This window comes from Phaethon aethereus, assembly GCF_964289735.1.
Source record: "Phaethon aethereus genome assembly, chromosome: 20".
NCBI lineage: Eukaryota > Metazoa > Chordata > Aves > Phaethontiformes > Phaethontidae > Phaethon > Phaethon aethereus.
In genome coordinates, this window is record NC_138596.1 from 8,837,154 (window position 1) to 8,851,716 (window position 14,563).

General features: G+C 53.1%; 1 protein-coding gene across 1 annotated transcript in view; it reads left to right on the forward strand.

Annotated features, from left to right (window-relative positions):
- Positions 1–11,667: 11,667 nt before the first annotated feature.
- Positions 11,668–14,563, forward strand: part of RXRA (retinoid X receptor alpha) — a 117,918-nt gene continuing 115,022 nt past the window's right edge. The window contains exon 1 of the mRNA XM_082009042.1: positions 11,668–12,430. Within this exon, the coding sequence (XP_081865168.1) occupies positions 12,403–12,430 (28 nt within the window). The 5' untranslated portion in view covers positions 11,668–12,402. The remainder of the gene's footprint in view (positions 12,431–14,563) is intronic.

A 14,563-nucleotide genomic window follows, 5' to 3' on the forward strand; every position in this document is an offset into this window, starting at 1 on the left:
TGCACATCATCTCCCTCTCCACATATGTACTTATGTGTATATATAGATAGAGAGATATATATAACCACAAGCACATGCACTTGTATGCACGGAGAATATGCTCACGCTCAAGACGAGAGGGGTCAGATTGCCCATCTCCCGCTGACAGTCATCCCCCCGTGCTCCCGACCAAACACGTCCCCGCCGTAACACCCAGGCATCACGCAGGGGACTGCAAACTCCGGCTAAAATCCCTGCAAACGGGGAGCTGCGGCTCCCAAAAAACACTCTGCAGCCGCCTGCTCCGCTCTTGGCTCCGGGGCTGGGAGGGGATCCATTCCGAGAAAAAGCCTGGCTGGAAGAGATGATTTCATCCACCCGGTGAGAGAAATAGCGAGCGTTTCTGAAAGCCACAGGGGTGGATGCAATGGGCCTTCCCTACTTTTTTCCCTGGCACACCGTAGCAAGTTGGTAATTGGGATAGAGCATCGCTCCAGCTTTATTTCAGTGCACCGACGGCCAATAAATGCGCATGAAGCTCGTGTGTGTGCCTGGAGTTTACAAAGGCTGTAGGAAAATGGCCAGTTTTCACTACATTAATTCATAAAGCAGGTCATGCTGGTCTGGCCCTTTACCTCACTTGTTATTTGTATTTATTAGTAATATTGATGCTTCAACCAGGGATCAGGACCCTATTGAGCCAGCTTTAATACCAGAAAAGATTTAGCAGGAGAACGCTCTGTAATGAAGCAACAATCCCGGCGCTGAGCTGTTACGTAGTGCAGCCCACAAACACTATTATTATTTGTAATAATGTTTTATTTTGCATTTTGCTTCCGCAGCAAGCCCAGCATCTCCGATTACCCTGGCTTGGCCACGTAAAACCCACCACCGCACGCTCATCGGCAGGTTATTAAAAAGCCTCGTGGGGACTGAAAACTAAACAGATCTAAACGAACACAGGTTCACTTTGCGGAGCCGCGGCGTTACCGGGCCAGGTACCTGGCAGGTGTAATTAGGTGCTGCTGAGCTCTGCCAATTGCCCCGGTGGGAGATCTGGCAGGGCTGCCTGTGCTGGCAGCCGAGCAGGCAGCAGGGCAAGGGCTGGGAGAGCCCGTCGCACACGTGGGGCTTGCTCTGCACACGGGTGGGTTTTTCCCACCTTTCTCCCCTTTCTTGCTCCCCAGACTTTCAAAGTGCTTTTGCTTTATGCCATCTTCCTGCTGAAGCTGCAGCACTTGGTGGAGAAACTTGAGCAATGCCGGATAAAACTGAGCCATAGGTGCAGACCCACGTATAATTTGGGAGCGCAACGCGGCCAGCGGCCCGGCCCGGCAGGACTGTGCTGGTCTCTGGCCAAAGGCAGCCCGCTGGCCAGTGTTGGAGGATGGATGCCTGCCCGGAGCGGGGCACGCGTGGCACCCCGGGACCGGCACCCCGGGACCGGCACCCCGGGACTGGCATCCCGCTGAGTCTTGCTTTCCAGGCAGCAAAGGTATTTAGGCTGCATTAGGGAACGATCACATACTATGAATGCCAAAACTAATTTTTAAATCAAAACCACTTGGGAGCTATACAAAGCCTAGAACCACATCTAAACCAGCTTCAAGTTCACTGCCTGCTGAGATGCTGAGCACGAGCCAGTCCTCAACCTTGAGTGATCCGTTTAAAGCCAGATATACTTAACCAGGGTTCGTCTGGCAAAAACTCCTGGAACTATTGATCCTTGAGAAAAAGCAGTCAAGGGAAATAAAACTGTCCTGGTTATTGCCTTACCATGTTCTCTATCAGAACTGCAAAACTTTAGCAGCAGAAGCAAGGACAGGCCAATCACTCCAGCCTGGAGCAGATCTCCCTCGGTGGTGGCTGAGTAGAGGACTCCCATTCTGCCAGGCAGGCAGGACCTGTACGTACGGCGTTACCTCCGGGTTTTTGTTTTTCTAATTTTTTTAGGATGGTAATATTTCCTAGAGCACGGTGGACCAGAAACTGCATTTCTGTAGCGCGCACCACAGCGGGATTGAAAACTGCTTCGAGCAGCATCAAAACCAGATGTTCCAAAGAGCCAAGGGAAGATGTTACCTGCCTCGCTCATCAGCCCGTGCTGCGACGTTTCAGTGCCGAACGCTCTGAGGCTGAGCCTGAGCTTGGACCTACTGCGTTTGCGGAGCAGAGCCGTGCGGAGGGTACAAACCCCTGCGGGACCCCGGGGAACTGCGGTCGGCACAGGGGGCTGGAGGAAGAAGCCAAGAGATTTCAAGACATTTCGGGGAAAAGACTCTCTTGAAATTCCAGCCTTGCTGGCTAAGCAAAACCTCAGGGGTCAGATCCTGCTCTTGGTCACGCTGCTGCAAGAGCCAAGTAAATCTGGGGGACGCAGCCAAGGTCACTTTGGGCGGGGAAGTGACGTCCAATTTCCCATCGTGTAAATGGCAGCAGGATCTGCCCCCCCCCCCCCCCAATGCTTCTCTTCATCCCCCCTTCTGCCATCTCTTTCGAAATGTTTACGTTGGATTGTCTCACGATTTACACTGGAAATCCGTGCGATGTGTCTCTCTTGTCGAAACGTGCAGTGTCAGCAGCTGGTGATCCGAAACCCCGGCCGCATCCTGGAAACCCCGGTGCTGAGAGAGGGAGGCACGAGTGCTGCGAAGGGGCCGGGCATCGCTCTTCCAGAGCAAAATGGAGCACCTTCAGGGAGCGCCACAGGACCGGGGCTGTACAGGCAGGATGAGAGCGAGCCGTGGCAGCGGGGCTCGTGCTGCCGGACCCACTCGCAGCATCCGCGGCCGTCGCACGGGCTGTGCAACCGCAACCCCCCGTGCTGCACCTTTTGCATGTGCAGCAGAGCCAAGCGGGAATTTTCTCATGGATTTTCTTTTCTGCAGGGAAATTCCAGTGAGCTGAAATCGCAGCTTTAGCAGAGAAACCCTCCTGGGGTCCCGAGGAGGAGGATGAGGAGGAGGAGAAGGGGAATCGCACAGCGCAGTGGTCAGGGCTCGGGGCAGCGGGCCAAGTTCAATTCCTTGTGCTGAGCCAGGCAGGACAGGACCTCCTGCCTCGGGAACTATCCCAGTTTGAGTGTGTCTCTGGGATTTCCCACCTTTCCATGACAAATTCTGGTTTTTTACCAACACAGAAGAGGAAAAAAATCAGCAGTGCCCCCAGCCTCTCCCTTCGGCTGGCGTGAAGCGCGGCTGGTGCTGCAGTCCTGTCCCCGAGCTGAGATGAGCAGGGCTCATCGCCACCGTCAAGGGGTGAATTACTTACGCCTTGTGGCAGTGACAGTGGTTTTCCTGGGATAACGCAGGGAAGATTTTGCAAAGGCAGCTCCCCTGCTCGCTTGTGGGAATACATGAGTATTCCTGAGTGAAAACGAGTGTACCTTGAGAGACTCGGCAGGAGTGGAAGCAGGGATGGACCAGAGCAGCCCCCAAAATGTCCTTTGCCAGGACGGGGGTACATCAGTATGCGGGACACCACGGGCAGGAGCCCCGGGGCGTCTCTGCGCCGCGTGTCTGCAGCCATTTCTGCGTCAGGTCCCCTCCGCCGAGCCTGGCAGGGGACGGAGCCTTTGTCCCCCGGCCGCGTGCTATTTACTGCTTGCTCCGCATCCTCACCGCAGGGCACAGAGACTGCAAGGCCATATGAGACCGTGGCGATGAACATCTAGCCTGACCTACTTACAGCCCGGGCCCTGGGACTTTCTGGAATTCATCCTCTTGGAAACACAACATATAATTTTAGGGCAGTAGAAACCCGCACTGGACGGGGATGCTGTCCCAGCCTCCGCCGGGTCTGTGACGCCAGAATTGCTTTGACCGCCTCTGAGCGTGCTTGCCGCTGCGTATCAATGCACAGGCTCCATTAACAACTCAAATTGCCACTGATACGCTTCTCGTTATATTTCAGGCCTTACGCATCATTATTTCATTTACAAGATGGTATTTGTTTTCCCTTCCCTTAATTCACGTCCCCAAAAAATCTCATTAAAACGTTGTTGCTCATTGCAATAGGGAACAAATCACAGCTTAATCCAACCTGCCAGGGAAGCCAATCGCCCCGTAAAAATCTCCTTGAAGTCTCCATGCAGGCACAGGCGGAGGGGGGAGAATAATAAAAAGACATCAAATTAGGAGGTGCCGAGGCTCATTTGAGAGGAGAGGAAGGGACTGTGGATGCTGACAGGATAGTAATGCAAATCCCCTTTGGAGGACCCAAAGAATCAACCTAAATGGATTAATGTGAGGACAGAGAAGAAATGATTTTAGTTGTTTCCCTAATTCGATTCAATTTATTTTTACACGGCATCTTCATACAGAGCATCTCACAGCTGCTTCACCCAGAAGAGAAATAATACAGAAAGGCCATTCTGGCAGAAGTGCTCACCAGTACAGGCATCTCAGCGGGAGGAAGGAATATGAGTGCTGGCCTTGAGGATTTGATTTTCCAAATCATCAGGAAATCACATGTCATTATCTTTTCTTTTTTCCAGTTTCAATATTACTAATTTCCCTAGGCTTTCCTCAAACCATCTCCATAATATACTGAGGCTGATTCTAATCTCACACTGCTTTTATAGCACTGTAACTCTGATCTCACACTGGTTTTACACTGGTGCAGTTCCACTTCTTTCAACTGAGTAAATTCCTGATTTATGTTCATGTAAACGACAACAGAAATAGGGTTTTCCCTGGAGCAACACCTGGCTCACACCGGGGTGAGGAAGAGGAAGATCAGGTCCATTGCAATGCAAATGACATAGAAAACTGTCATTAGGTTATACCTAGACCCTTACTTTCAAAGACGCTTTTACTTTCTTTTATAAAATGTACTGAATAGTCAAAGTTACAAACGCAGGGGAGGAGATCAGCCAGGAGGGGAGGCCAGGACACGTGGCTCTGGTGTTGATGGAGAGGGCAGGTTGCAGCCCCCATTCCCCTTTACTTTCGGGGGGGAAATCAGTCCGCACCCCCTCCTTGCTCCAGTTTCCTTCTCCCATTTGTGCGCAAACTGCTTCTCTCTTCCTCGGGCCCGGACCTGTCCATCGAGAGTCTGGCGCTTTGGATTAAACTGAAGCGTGCGTGTCCCGTTCGCTTGAAAATACCGCAGTGCGGCCCCGAGGGATGCAGCCCCCCAGGGCGGCGGCGTGAGAGGGCAGCCGCCGCGGCCCCGGTCCGCACGCAGAGCAAGGAGGGTCCCCTTCAGAGCCGGGGACGTGCGCACAAGCGGGGTCCCCTGCAAAGACCCACTAACGTAACTCCAATTAACTTATTTCTTAAGGCTACACACGAGGGAGCCGATCAATGCTTTGCCCCGCGGTCTGGTTTGTTCGGAGCACGTATCTTTCCCTTGATTTATTCTCTGTGATGTGAAAGGGTGCCACTAGCATCACGATACCCGCCTCTGAGGCTTCCCCCCGACACCAGCAGGCGCAGCACCCCGAGTTCACTCCTGAGCTCTTTATGCAACACCTGATCCCCGTTACAGGGCTGCCATTAAAAGCAGCTTCCCGGCTGTGGGGCAGGGAGGCTGGATCGGTGCCAGGCATCGGTGCTGGGTGTGAGCCGTGCGCCTGAACCCCTGCAGGTCCCGCTGGGTGAGAGCGGGACCGCTGCGTCCCAAGGATCCTGCCGAGCTGGGCTCTCCACCCGGGCAAGTTGCATCCTCACCTGGCTCTGCTAATGGAGGAAAAACAGGGACTGTTTTAATTAATGGCTGCGGCAGCCACTGATTTATCATGGATTGGAGCGGTTTTCCCTTCTGTTTCCTCTTGGAAAAAGTTGGGACAGAGGCAGGGGGAGGTGAAGACAGGCTGGCACCAGGCGGGAAGGGGACCGTTGCTTCTTTGGTGGCAATGGAAGGATGTTGTCTTTGCTCAGCTGTGGCTCTGCTTTTCTGGATGGGGGTCCCTCGGGTCCCACCAGCCTCTGGGCTGTGCCCACAGGAGCCTTTTGCTGCAGTGCGAAGCCACCAGCCTTTTGTGGAGGTATGTGATGGCCAAAGAGCAAATAACTCGGGGTCAGTGGTGTCACCCACAGCTCTCCCAGCTTTTCTGTGCTCTAGTTCAGGTAGGCCCTTGCTGGTGCACATGGAGGGTCAAAGATGCATTTCTCTTCAGTCACCCTCCCCCTGCTGTGAGCTGGTGCAGGGAAGGCAGCAACGCTGCAGTCCCCCGGAGACCCCCGCTGGGGCAGGTTTTGGCCACAGAAGGCCAGCGGAGGGAAGAGGATCCAGGTGCCCCAACTCCCACCTCTGGTTGCCAGAGCCCTGCTTGAGGAGCCTAGCAAGCATAAATCAGTGCAGCTGCATTGTTTTTATAGGGCTGCGCTGATTTATGCTTGCTGAGGACCCTTTGCCATCGCAGAGGAGGGACCAGGCTCGCCCAGTCTGCTGGATAAACATCTCTCCTCCGCACCCGGCATGGCACCAGCTTCTCCTTCGAGCCCCTCTCCCGCTGCTCCGAGCCCTGCTGCTCTGTACAGTCGGAGAAAGTACTGACAGCACAACCCTCCGGGCACACGCAGCCTCGCTGACGGCCCCGGGGCTCTGCAGGGACCCCTCGCCCTCTCCAGCCTCCCAGACAGACCCAGGAGGATGAGATGCCACAACCTGACATCAGCAGAATAAAATATGGCCCTGGCAGTAATCCGATAGAATTTGATGGTAATTTGGGGTGGGGGAGGAGAGGAGGAGGCACTGAAAAAAGCAGGCATTGAAAGTACGCTTCCTTTCAGTGCATTGCTGGGAAGACCATTAGGAAAACCACTAGATTATTTTTCACATTCTTCAGTGCAAAACTACTGCATTTTATGACCACTATCAATAACAGCTATCATATTACTAATGCTACAGTTGCCACATATATAATATTTAAATCACATTTGTGGCTGACAGAGACCTATGGATATTCTCGATCCCAACAGGCTATTACAGTTCATATCATGTCTGTCATATAAATATTATGAATCATTTCCCACTATCTTTATGGGGGCTACATTGACATCATCAAAAAGGCTCTGGGTACTGCCGGATACTGCATATTTATATACACCTTATGTATATGTATGTGAATGGAGGAAGATTTATACAACAATCACCAGTAATAAATGCCTCTGATAAAGCATATTATCTTCACACTTCATTTGCAAAGTGTTTTGTATGCAGAGGCTAGGAGAAGGCTAGCAGAGAAGGCTCTGTTAAGTGACTGGGTCGCATCCTCAAGCTCTGGTGTAAATCAGGTGGCTTCTCTGCCACGAGGCTGATCAGCAGCAGTTGAGGCACTAACCCCTTACAGCAGTGGAGGATGAGCTTCAGCTGGTGCCCGGGCACTGACTCGGTCGGTGTGCTGCCGGGTCACACCAGGTGAGGATCTGGCTCGTGTCCCACTTGCTGCATGGGTGATGCTCCATGTGCTTTCCCCCAGAGAGCTGTAAATCTCGTAGTTCATGTACCGCATTTCATCTTCCATCCGTTAAAGCTTGCTTTGCTGGCTTCCTTGGCAGTCAAGCCCTGGTCTGGGTGATGAGATGAAATAAAGAGATCTCCAGGTGTTATAAATGGAAAGTCTAGTTCTGCCTTTTACAGAGTCTTTTTGCAAAGCAGTTAATTAAACCACTGTCCCTGCAAACCAGGTGAGACATGTTAAACCCAATCCACCAGCAAAGCACAAGAGAGGAAGAAACCTCCTCTAGGATTATTCAGGCTAGATCCAGACAAGAGCCCAGGTGTCCTTAGACCTCTTCCCCAAACCTGTTTTAACTGCTTGAACACTTTATTAAGACTTGCTCCATATGCAGAGACAGACAAGAACAAATGGAACTTTATGGCTTGGAAGTTAGGAAGTCTCTAATAACCATTTAATGTCCAGTTCTGAAGCAGCTGAAAGTGCAGCAGAGTACTTCTGACTGTGCAATACATTAGTTTATCTGAGCAGTCTCCAAAAGAGGGGAGAATGCAGTGTCTCTGCCTGTCCTTGGCGTGGGAATGTGGCTCTCCAGCTCCAGCAGATCAAATAAATCATGTGCATTTTGCTTCATAAACAAACAGCATCAGCCTGTTAAATGCTGCTGAGAAAAAAATACAAAGCAGTTTGAATCTCCAGCACTTAGAGAAATGTCTTGTCCTTTAGAGTTTTTGCTGGTCTGCATGCGTATTGCCTCGCCGAGGAACTGGGACCCACCCTCTGCAGCCGTTTGGGTTTGCAAGGGTGGTTCAGATGTGTCTGAGAGATGCTGAGCGGTCCTGGCGAGACTCTGCTGACTTGTGTGCTTGGGGACTACCTCCACTTTCAGCCCCCAGGGTCCCTGTGTGATGCCATGGCCTCTGACCTGTCCCCCAAAGTCCTGCCATGTCTCTTACCTGCAAGGGACCCTGGCTGATACTGGGAAGTAAAGCAACATGCGAGCTCCTCTGGCATCTGAGAACAAGAGGTAGGTCCTATCCGAAGACCTACGGTCCAGATTCCCCAGGCAGAAAGTTCCACGGTGCATGGACACTTCAGCAGCCTGTAAGTCCCCTGGGGGAGACAAGTAATACAGGTCCTGGTCCTATGGCATCCGAAGGGTTCAAGGTCCTGCAGTGACTCTGAGGGGAGCAGGTTGCTGGAGTTGAGGACAAGCCTGAGAGTCCCGCAAAGTGTGCATGAGCGGAAGGTGTCTTTCTCCGTCTGCGTTTGGTTTTCAGCTCGCATGTGCAACCAGATTGCCCGAGTCACTCGTGGCCTTCCTGGGGAGGGACTCTGTGGCCATGAGCCCCAGGCCAGTGGCTGCAACCATGCTTGCTCCTATATCAGGGTAGCTGTGGCCACCCATCGCAGCCTTGCCCCTCGCTGTGCTGTGGGAGACGGAGCCCGGACATGGCCCGTGAGCTGCTTCTTTCTCTCTCAGACTTTGTATTTATTCTTTCTTTAATCTGGAATAAAATGCAGCCAGAGAGGGAAATAGATCCTTTTTTCTAACTGTGCAGGAGGGCATGAAACAGTTGTGGAAGCACAGCAGGTTTTGCTTTGTCCCATCAGATAATTCTGGGTTATGGACAAGATAAGCTGGAATCACTTAGAAAAAATAATAAAAGCTGTAACTTCCAAATCCCCTTACTGGGCCCAAATGCCCAGTTCTGAATGCAGTCTCAGCCCCCCAAAGCAACTCTCTGCCTGCCTCCTGCTGATGCCCACACACACCTTGATCTCTTTGCCCTAAATGCCTCCAGCACATGGGGCAGCAACAGCGTGGGAGCGTGGGGATGGAGGGAGAAGCCTTTGCCTAACTGACTCTTTCATGTGAATGAACATAGTATATCTCTCTCAAATTCAACTAGAATTGAGTGACGGGACTGAAAGCTGTTCAGATGAGGACAGGCGGACCCCAAATTATCCTGTCGCATAAGCCTGCCTTAGGATTCCAGGCTAAAGGGTATTTGCCTTACCCAAGGGCAGAGAGAACAAGAGCCGCTCAGAGTTTCACAAGACAACTCTCCCAGACAGTGTAGGACCTTCAAGCGTCCCCGCATCAAGCAGATGTACAAGCCAATGACCTGCAAAAATTATCTTAACATCCCCCCCTACCACCCCCAAGATGATTTAAGTCCTTAGCTAGGAAGTGCAAAGCTGAAGTTGAGCACAGCGTTAGGCAGCCTGGTAGAGCTTATTAAATTAACAGTGCATTAAAGAATTGAGGGGAGGCGGATGGAGGGGGAAAGGGAAGGCGAAGGTTTGTAACATCACAGAAATATCCTTGCTACCTTCTGGCATCTTGAAGAGACTGGAAATGTGGGACTGCATCCAGCTGTCTTCTCTGGGGCAAAATTCCTTTGGCTTCTGTGGGAGGTTTTACCCAAATAAGGACTGCAGGATCAGACCTGTTATTGTCACTGCAATTAACATTTAGATCCACATCTAACACGAACTGTTACAGGCTGGTTAGGGAGAAATTTAATTTGCTCTAAACAGCTTGATGGGAGAGGAGCGTGAAATGTCCTAGTTATGGTAATTTCATGTGTTAGAGTCTACAAAGGTGGATTTTCAGGCATGGGTCTAATAACCCTGGTATCTGCTGCAGCCATCACGTGAAGCGTGCTTTGGGATCCTGAGGTTTGGGGCCAGATCCCCACCTGTGCTCGGTGGCGGGGTAAGCCATTTACACCGGCTGGCAGGCTACCCGATCACCATGGACGTGCTCAAAGCCGTAAAGGCCCACGCTCATCTTACGCTGTTAAGGCACCGGTGACTCAAATGGCATTTTGTGTGGTAGAGGCGGGTGAGAGCCCGGACCTGCCCCGGCGAGGCACGGCACGGAGCAGCATTGCCCCCAGATGTGTTTTCCCTTATCAGACACAACAATGAGCTTTAGTTTGTGTATCAGGAAACTGATTTCTGCCTTTTGCTGTCGGGGTTTGTACACAGGTATCCACAAGATCTAAGATTTTTGCCCTGCTGACCCACTCTTAGAGGCTTTGGATCTGCTTTTCCTAACAACCCCCAACTTTCTTTTACATCCTTATGTATTTCCTCTTTTCCCTTTTCTCCCAGGAGTTAATGTAACTCAGCCATAAAAACTGACTTGGAGATGAAACTTGGCATTTAAGGTCCCAGCCCGGGAGCAAATGAAGTTACCAGTTATAAACACACACCAAAATCTGTTTGGACATGCTGAAATTACAGGAGCAGAGGATAAAAAGGATCCAAGATGTTTTATTTTAACTTCTGCAGCTCCGTGTGAGTGTCAGTCTACAGCCGCTTGCCTGGCGCAAGATGGGTCCTCTTGGTGCTTTTCTTCTTGTTATAATTAAAGCTGATGAGTTGCAATGCATCTCATTGTGCCGGGGAAGCGGCAGGGTGTCCCGAGCTGGTCCGTACCGGGATCCTGAGGGGTCGCCAGCTGTGTACCCCTCATCTAACTGCCCACGCGTGCATCTGCCCAGAAGGAAAGTCAGGGTCTATCCCCTGGCAGACAGGCACAGAAGAGCAGGCAGGAGTTGTAAGAGAAATCAGGGATTGGGGCCTTTCCTGGGACCCTCCTGCATGACTGTGGGTACTACAGCGATAGGTATGAGACTGATAAGCGCATGCAGGTGATAGACGGGGATATGGCAAGGAAAGATAGATAAGAGGCTTCGTTTTTATAGGAGGAGGTGCTAGATTGCTAATATTTATGACATGAGATGCTTTGCCAATTAAAGAATAAATCACGGCAGATAAGAGGCTCGGAAGCGCTCCACGGCCGGATCCGCCACACAGCGAGATGATGGTTGACGGCGGCAGCGCGCTCGTGTGTGCGTGCTGTAAACCAGGATGGTGATGGGTGCCCTGGCCCTCCCGGCTACCCCGATTTCCCCCAACCCCACTTGCTGCAGGAGAGCTGGGCTCTGTGTTGGGAGTTACCTGTGCCAACAGAAACCCCCAGCAGTTGTCCCTGGCGTCGTTTGGGCTTCCTGCGTGACCGTGTCGCTCCCCACTGCACGTGAGCGGCTGTGGCTGTGGACTGAGCCTGTTTGTTATGCGCGTTAACGGCCATCAAGAGTGAGGGTCGATATGATGTTTAATATGCTTCGTGCATAGTAGAGTCGCTTTGGTCCATCAAGTCACTAATACACATTCTTACAAGGCTGAGTATCATTTATTAAACCTGGAGGCATGCCGGGGAGGTGGGGGCCGGGGCCCCGGCTGCCCTGGGAAGCAGCCAGCGCTGCCGCTGCCCCCGCCGTGCTGGGGAGGTGAGAATTTGTGGAGGAACCGCACAGGCACGGGGAGTTTTTTGTCGCGCCTCTTTTATGGGAGATGAACTAAATCGCGCTTTGAAGGCCGGCGTGACGCGCCCGGAGGACGGGGTTGAGGGTCCCGCTGGCGGCTCTGAGGCTGGGGACAGCTGAGGTTGCTCAGCATCGCTCGCAGGGCGCGCACACACACGCGCGCTCCCCGAGGCGGCTACCGCAGCGCTCCGCACCCCGGTTTTATTTTTATTTTATTATTGCCCCCCCAACACTTTAAAAAAAAAAAAAAAAAGGAAACCCAAGGCGTTGCTGTTACGGCCTCCCCCGGGCCCGGCGGGGCGGCGCTGCGCGGCGCTGCGGGGCGGTCGCGGCGCTCGCTCCCCCCTGCGCGGGCCCCGGCGCGGAGCCGATCGCGGCCGGCGGAGCCGATCGCGGAGTTACATTGTTGGGAGTTTGCAACAACTCCGCGGCCTCGGCTGCGGGGCCGCCGGTGCGGGGCTGCAGCCTTCCCCGCCTCCTCCTCTTCCTCCTCCTCCTCCGCCCCTTGGGCTGCTTTTTTTTTTTTCCCCCGTCTTTTTTTTTTTTTCCCCCTCCCTCTCCCGCTCCCCCTCTCGCTTTGATTTCGCTCTCCTCCCCTCTGCGCGCCCTGCCTGCGTGTGTGTTTTTCGCCGCCGATCTTCACCAAGCCCCCTTGGCATGAGTTAAGCACCAGCTATGGACACCAAACACTTCCTGCCACTGGGTGAGTTTTGTTCCGAAAAAGATTCTCCATTCCTACGGCGGGGCGGCGGGGGGGGGAGGTTGCTGCTGCTGCTGCTGGTGGTGGTTAAATAAAATAAAATAAGCGCCCGACCTGCCCCCTCCTCCGCTTCCCTCGCGCTGCCCGCACCGGGGAGGCAGCGGGCGGGGGATGCGCTGCGCCCCGTAGCCAGGAGGGCAGCGGCCCCGGGGGAGGGTTGGTGTCGGCTCCGGGCAGCGCCGGGGAAGGTGCCGGGCGGGCCTGCCCGCTGGCCCCCGCTCCGTCCGCCTTACTGAGCGTATTATTTTGGGGGTTTTGTTTTTTGGATTTTTTTTTCCCTTTCTTTTTTTTTTTTTTTGGTGGTGTTGGGTTTTTTTTTGGCGAGGCGCGGCCGGGGGCGCGGGCCCCGGGCGAGGGGCCCGCGGAGACGCAAGCGGTATTTTCAAACGGGGCAGCGGGCACCCGGGCTCGGCCGGGAGAGCCCCCTCCCCGCCCGGGGCTAGTTCTGCAGGAGGGCTTGGCAGCTCGCAGCCTTTTGCTTTTCTCTCTCGCTTTCTTTCTTTTTAATTTATTTTTTATTTCCTTTTCTTCCTCTTCTCTCGCCCCGCCGGCATCGGGGGCACGCAGCCGGGGAGGGGGACCCGGAGCGCCCGCGGGGACCCCCGTACTGCGCCCGCACCGGCCCCTCTGCTCGGGACCGGCTCGCTTGGGACCCTCCTGCCTTTTTCTTTTTTTTTTTCTTTTCTTTTTTTTCTCTCTTCCCCCCCCCCCTTCTTCTTTTTAGTTACATTTTAAAACCTATTTCCAGCTGGAGTTTGCCATCGTTTCGGTGACAGTCAAGTCCTGGCTTGTAAGGGCAAATGCCTCCTTGTGCCTCTGTTTCAGAAGTGATATTGCAGAGCTCAGTGTTCAGGGTGGGGGGAAGAAAAGTTTTAGTGAAGTAGCCCGGTGCCAAGTCCAGGCAAGGGGGAAGAGGGACGAATCCTGCCATCTCTGCTGCTGCTCAGCGCAGGGGCTCCCAGCCTCCGGCCGAGCGAGCCCACGGCCAGCGAGAATATCCGCTCCGGCTTCCCTGGGCTTTAAATCTGTGCTCAACCTCTGCTAGCCCTGTGGTGGTGTGTTTCGTTTATTTCTTTTTCTTTTTTTTGTTTGTTTGTTTAAGAATTGCAATTTTAGTTGCTCCTTTCTAAGAGCAGAACAAATATAAACACCATCGCAAGGTGCCCAGCTAGCCCCGTCCCCCCGGGAGGGTTTCCAGGACTGCTGTGGTCTGGGGGCTTTGGCAGGGAGAGCCTGGGCCCCGGGCAAGCAGGACTTCAGCTGGCATCTACTTTTCCCCCCAAAATCACGGTTTTACAGTGCCCCTCGTCGGTTCACTGTGAGGTGGGTTGACTTACCCGCAGTTGTTGCTCGGGCTAAAAGCATCTCACCTGCAGCATCCCCCAGGGTGGGTCCTGCTTTCAAAGTCAAACCGGCTGTTTTGGGTGGATCAAGCGTGGGCGTCGGGGATCGTCGCAAACACCCACTGAAGCAGAAAGTGCCTATCTCTTGCCACACAAAAGTGGTTTAATCTTACGGGTGGCTGTTGTGAGATTTACGTTTCCTTTGATGCTCTCGTGGAAGGCAGTCCGGACCTCTGTTGATATGGGCAGGATCAGGCCCCTACGTCTATACTTGCATTTTCTTTCAGACCTGAGCTCTCCTGTTATGCTGTGGATGCTAAATAATAGGTTGTGTTATTAGTCATGTTGACTTTGACGGGGGAGGAAAGGGGGAGAGTGTGTCACCTTGCTGCTGGCTCTGGTAAGGATTTTCACACTGATGCAAATGGAAAACAACTGATTTATCTGCTCATTTATAAATGTATGTGTGTGTGTGGTGGGGAGAGAGAGGGTCTTTGCAATATGCTGTGCAGCACACTGGGAACATCCAGAGGAAAAACAAGGCAGCCCCCCAGGACAGTGCTGCTGGGTGGGGGTTATAACTTCTCATCGTTGGTTTAGGAGAAAATTCAGCAGCCTGTGGGAGCTGTTTAGGGAGCGTGGTCTGGGTTTGTGTCTGCCGAGGGTTGTGCTGCTGCAGAAGCCGCTCCTAAACTTTATCCACTGGCCGCTGGTCACCAATTACTGGAAAAAG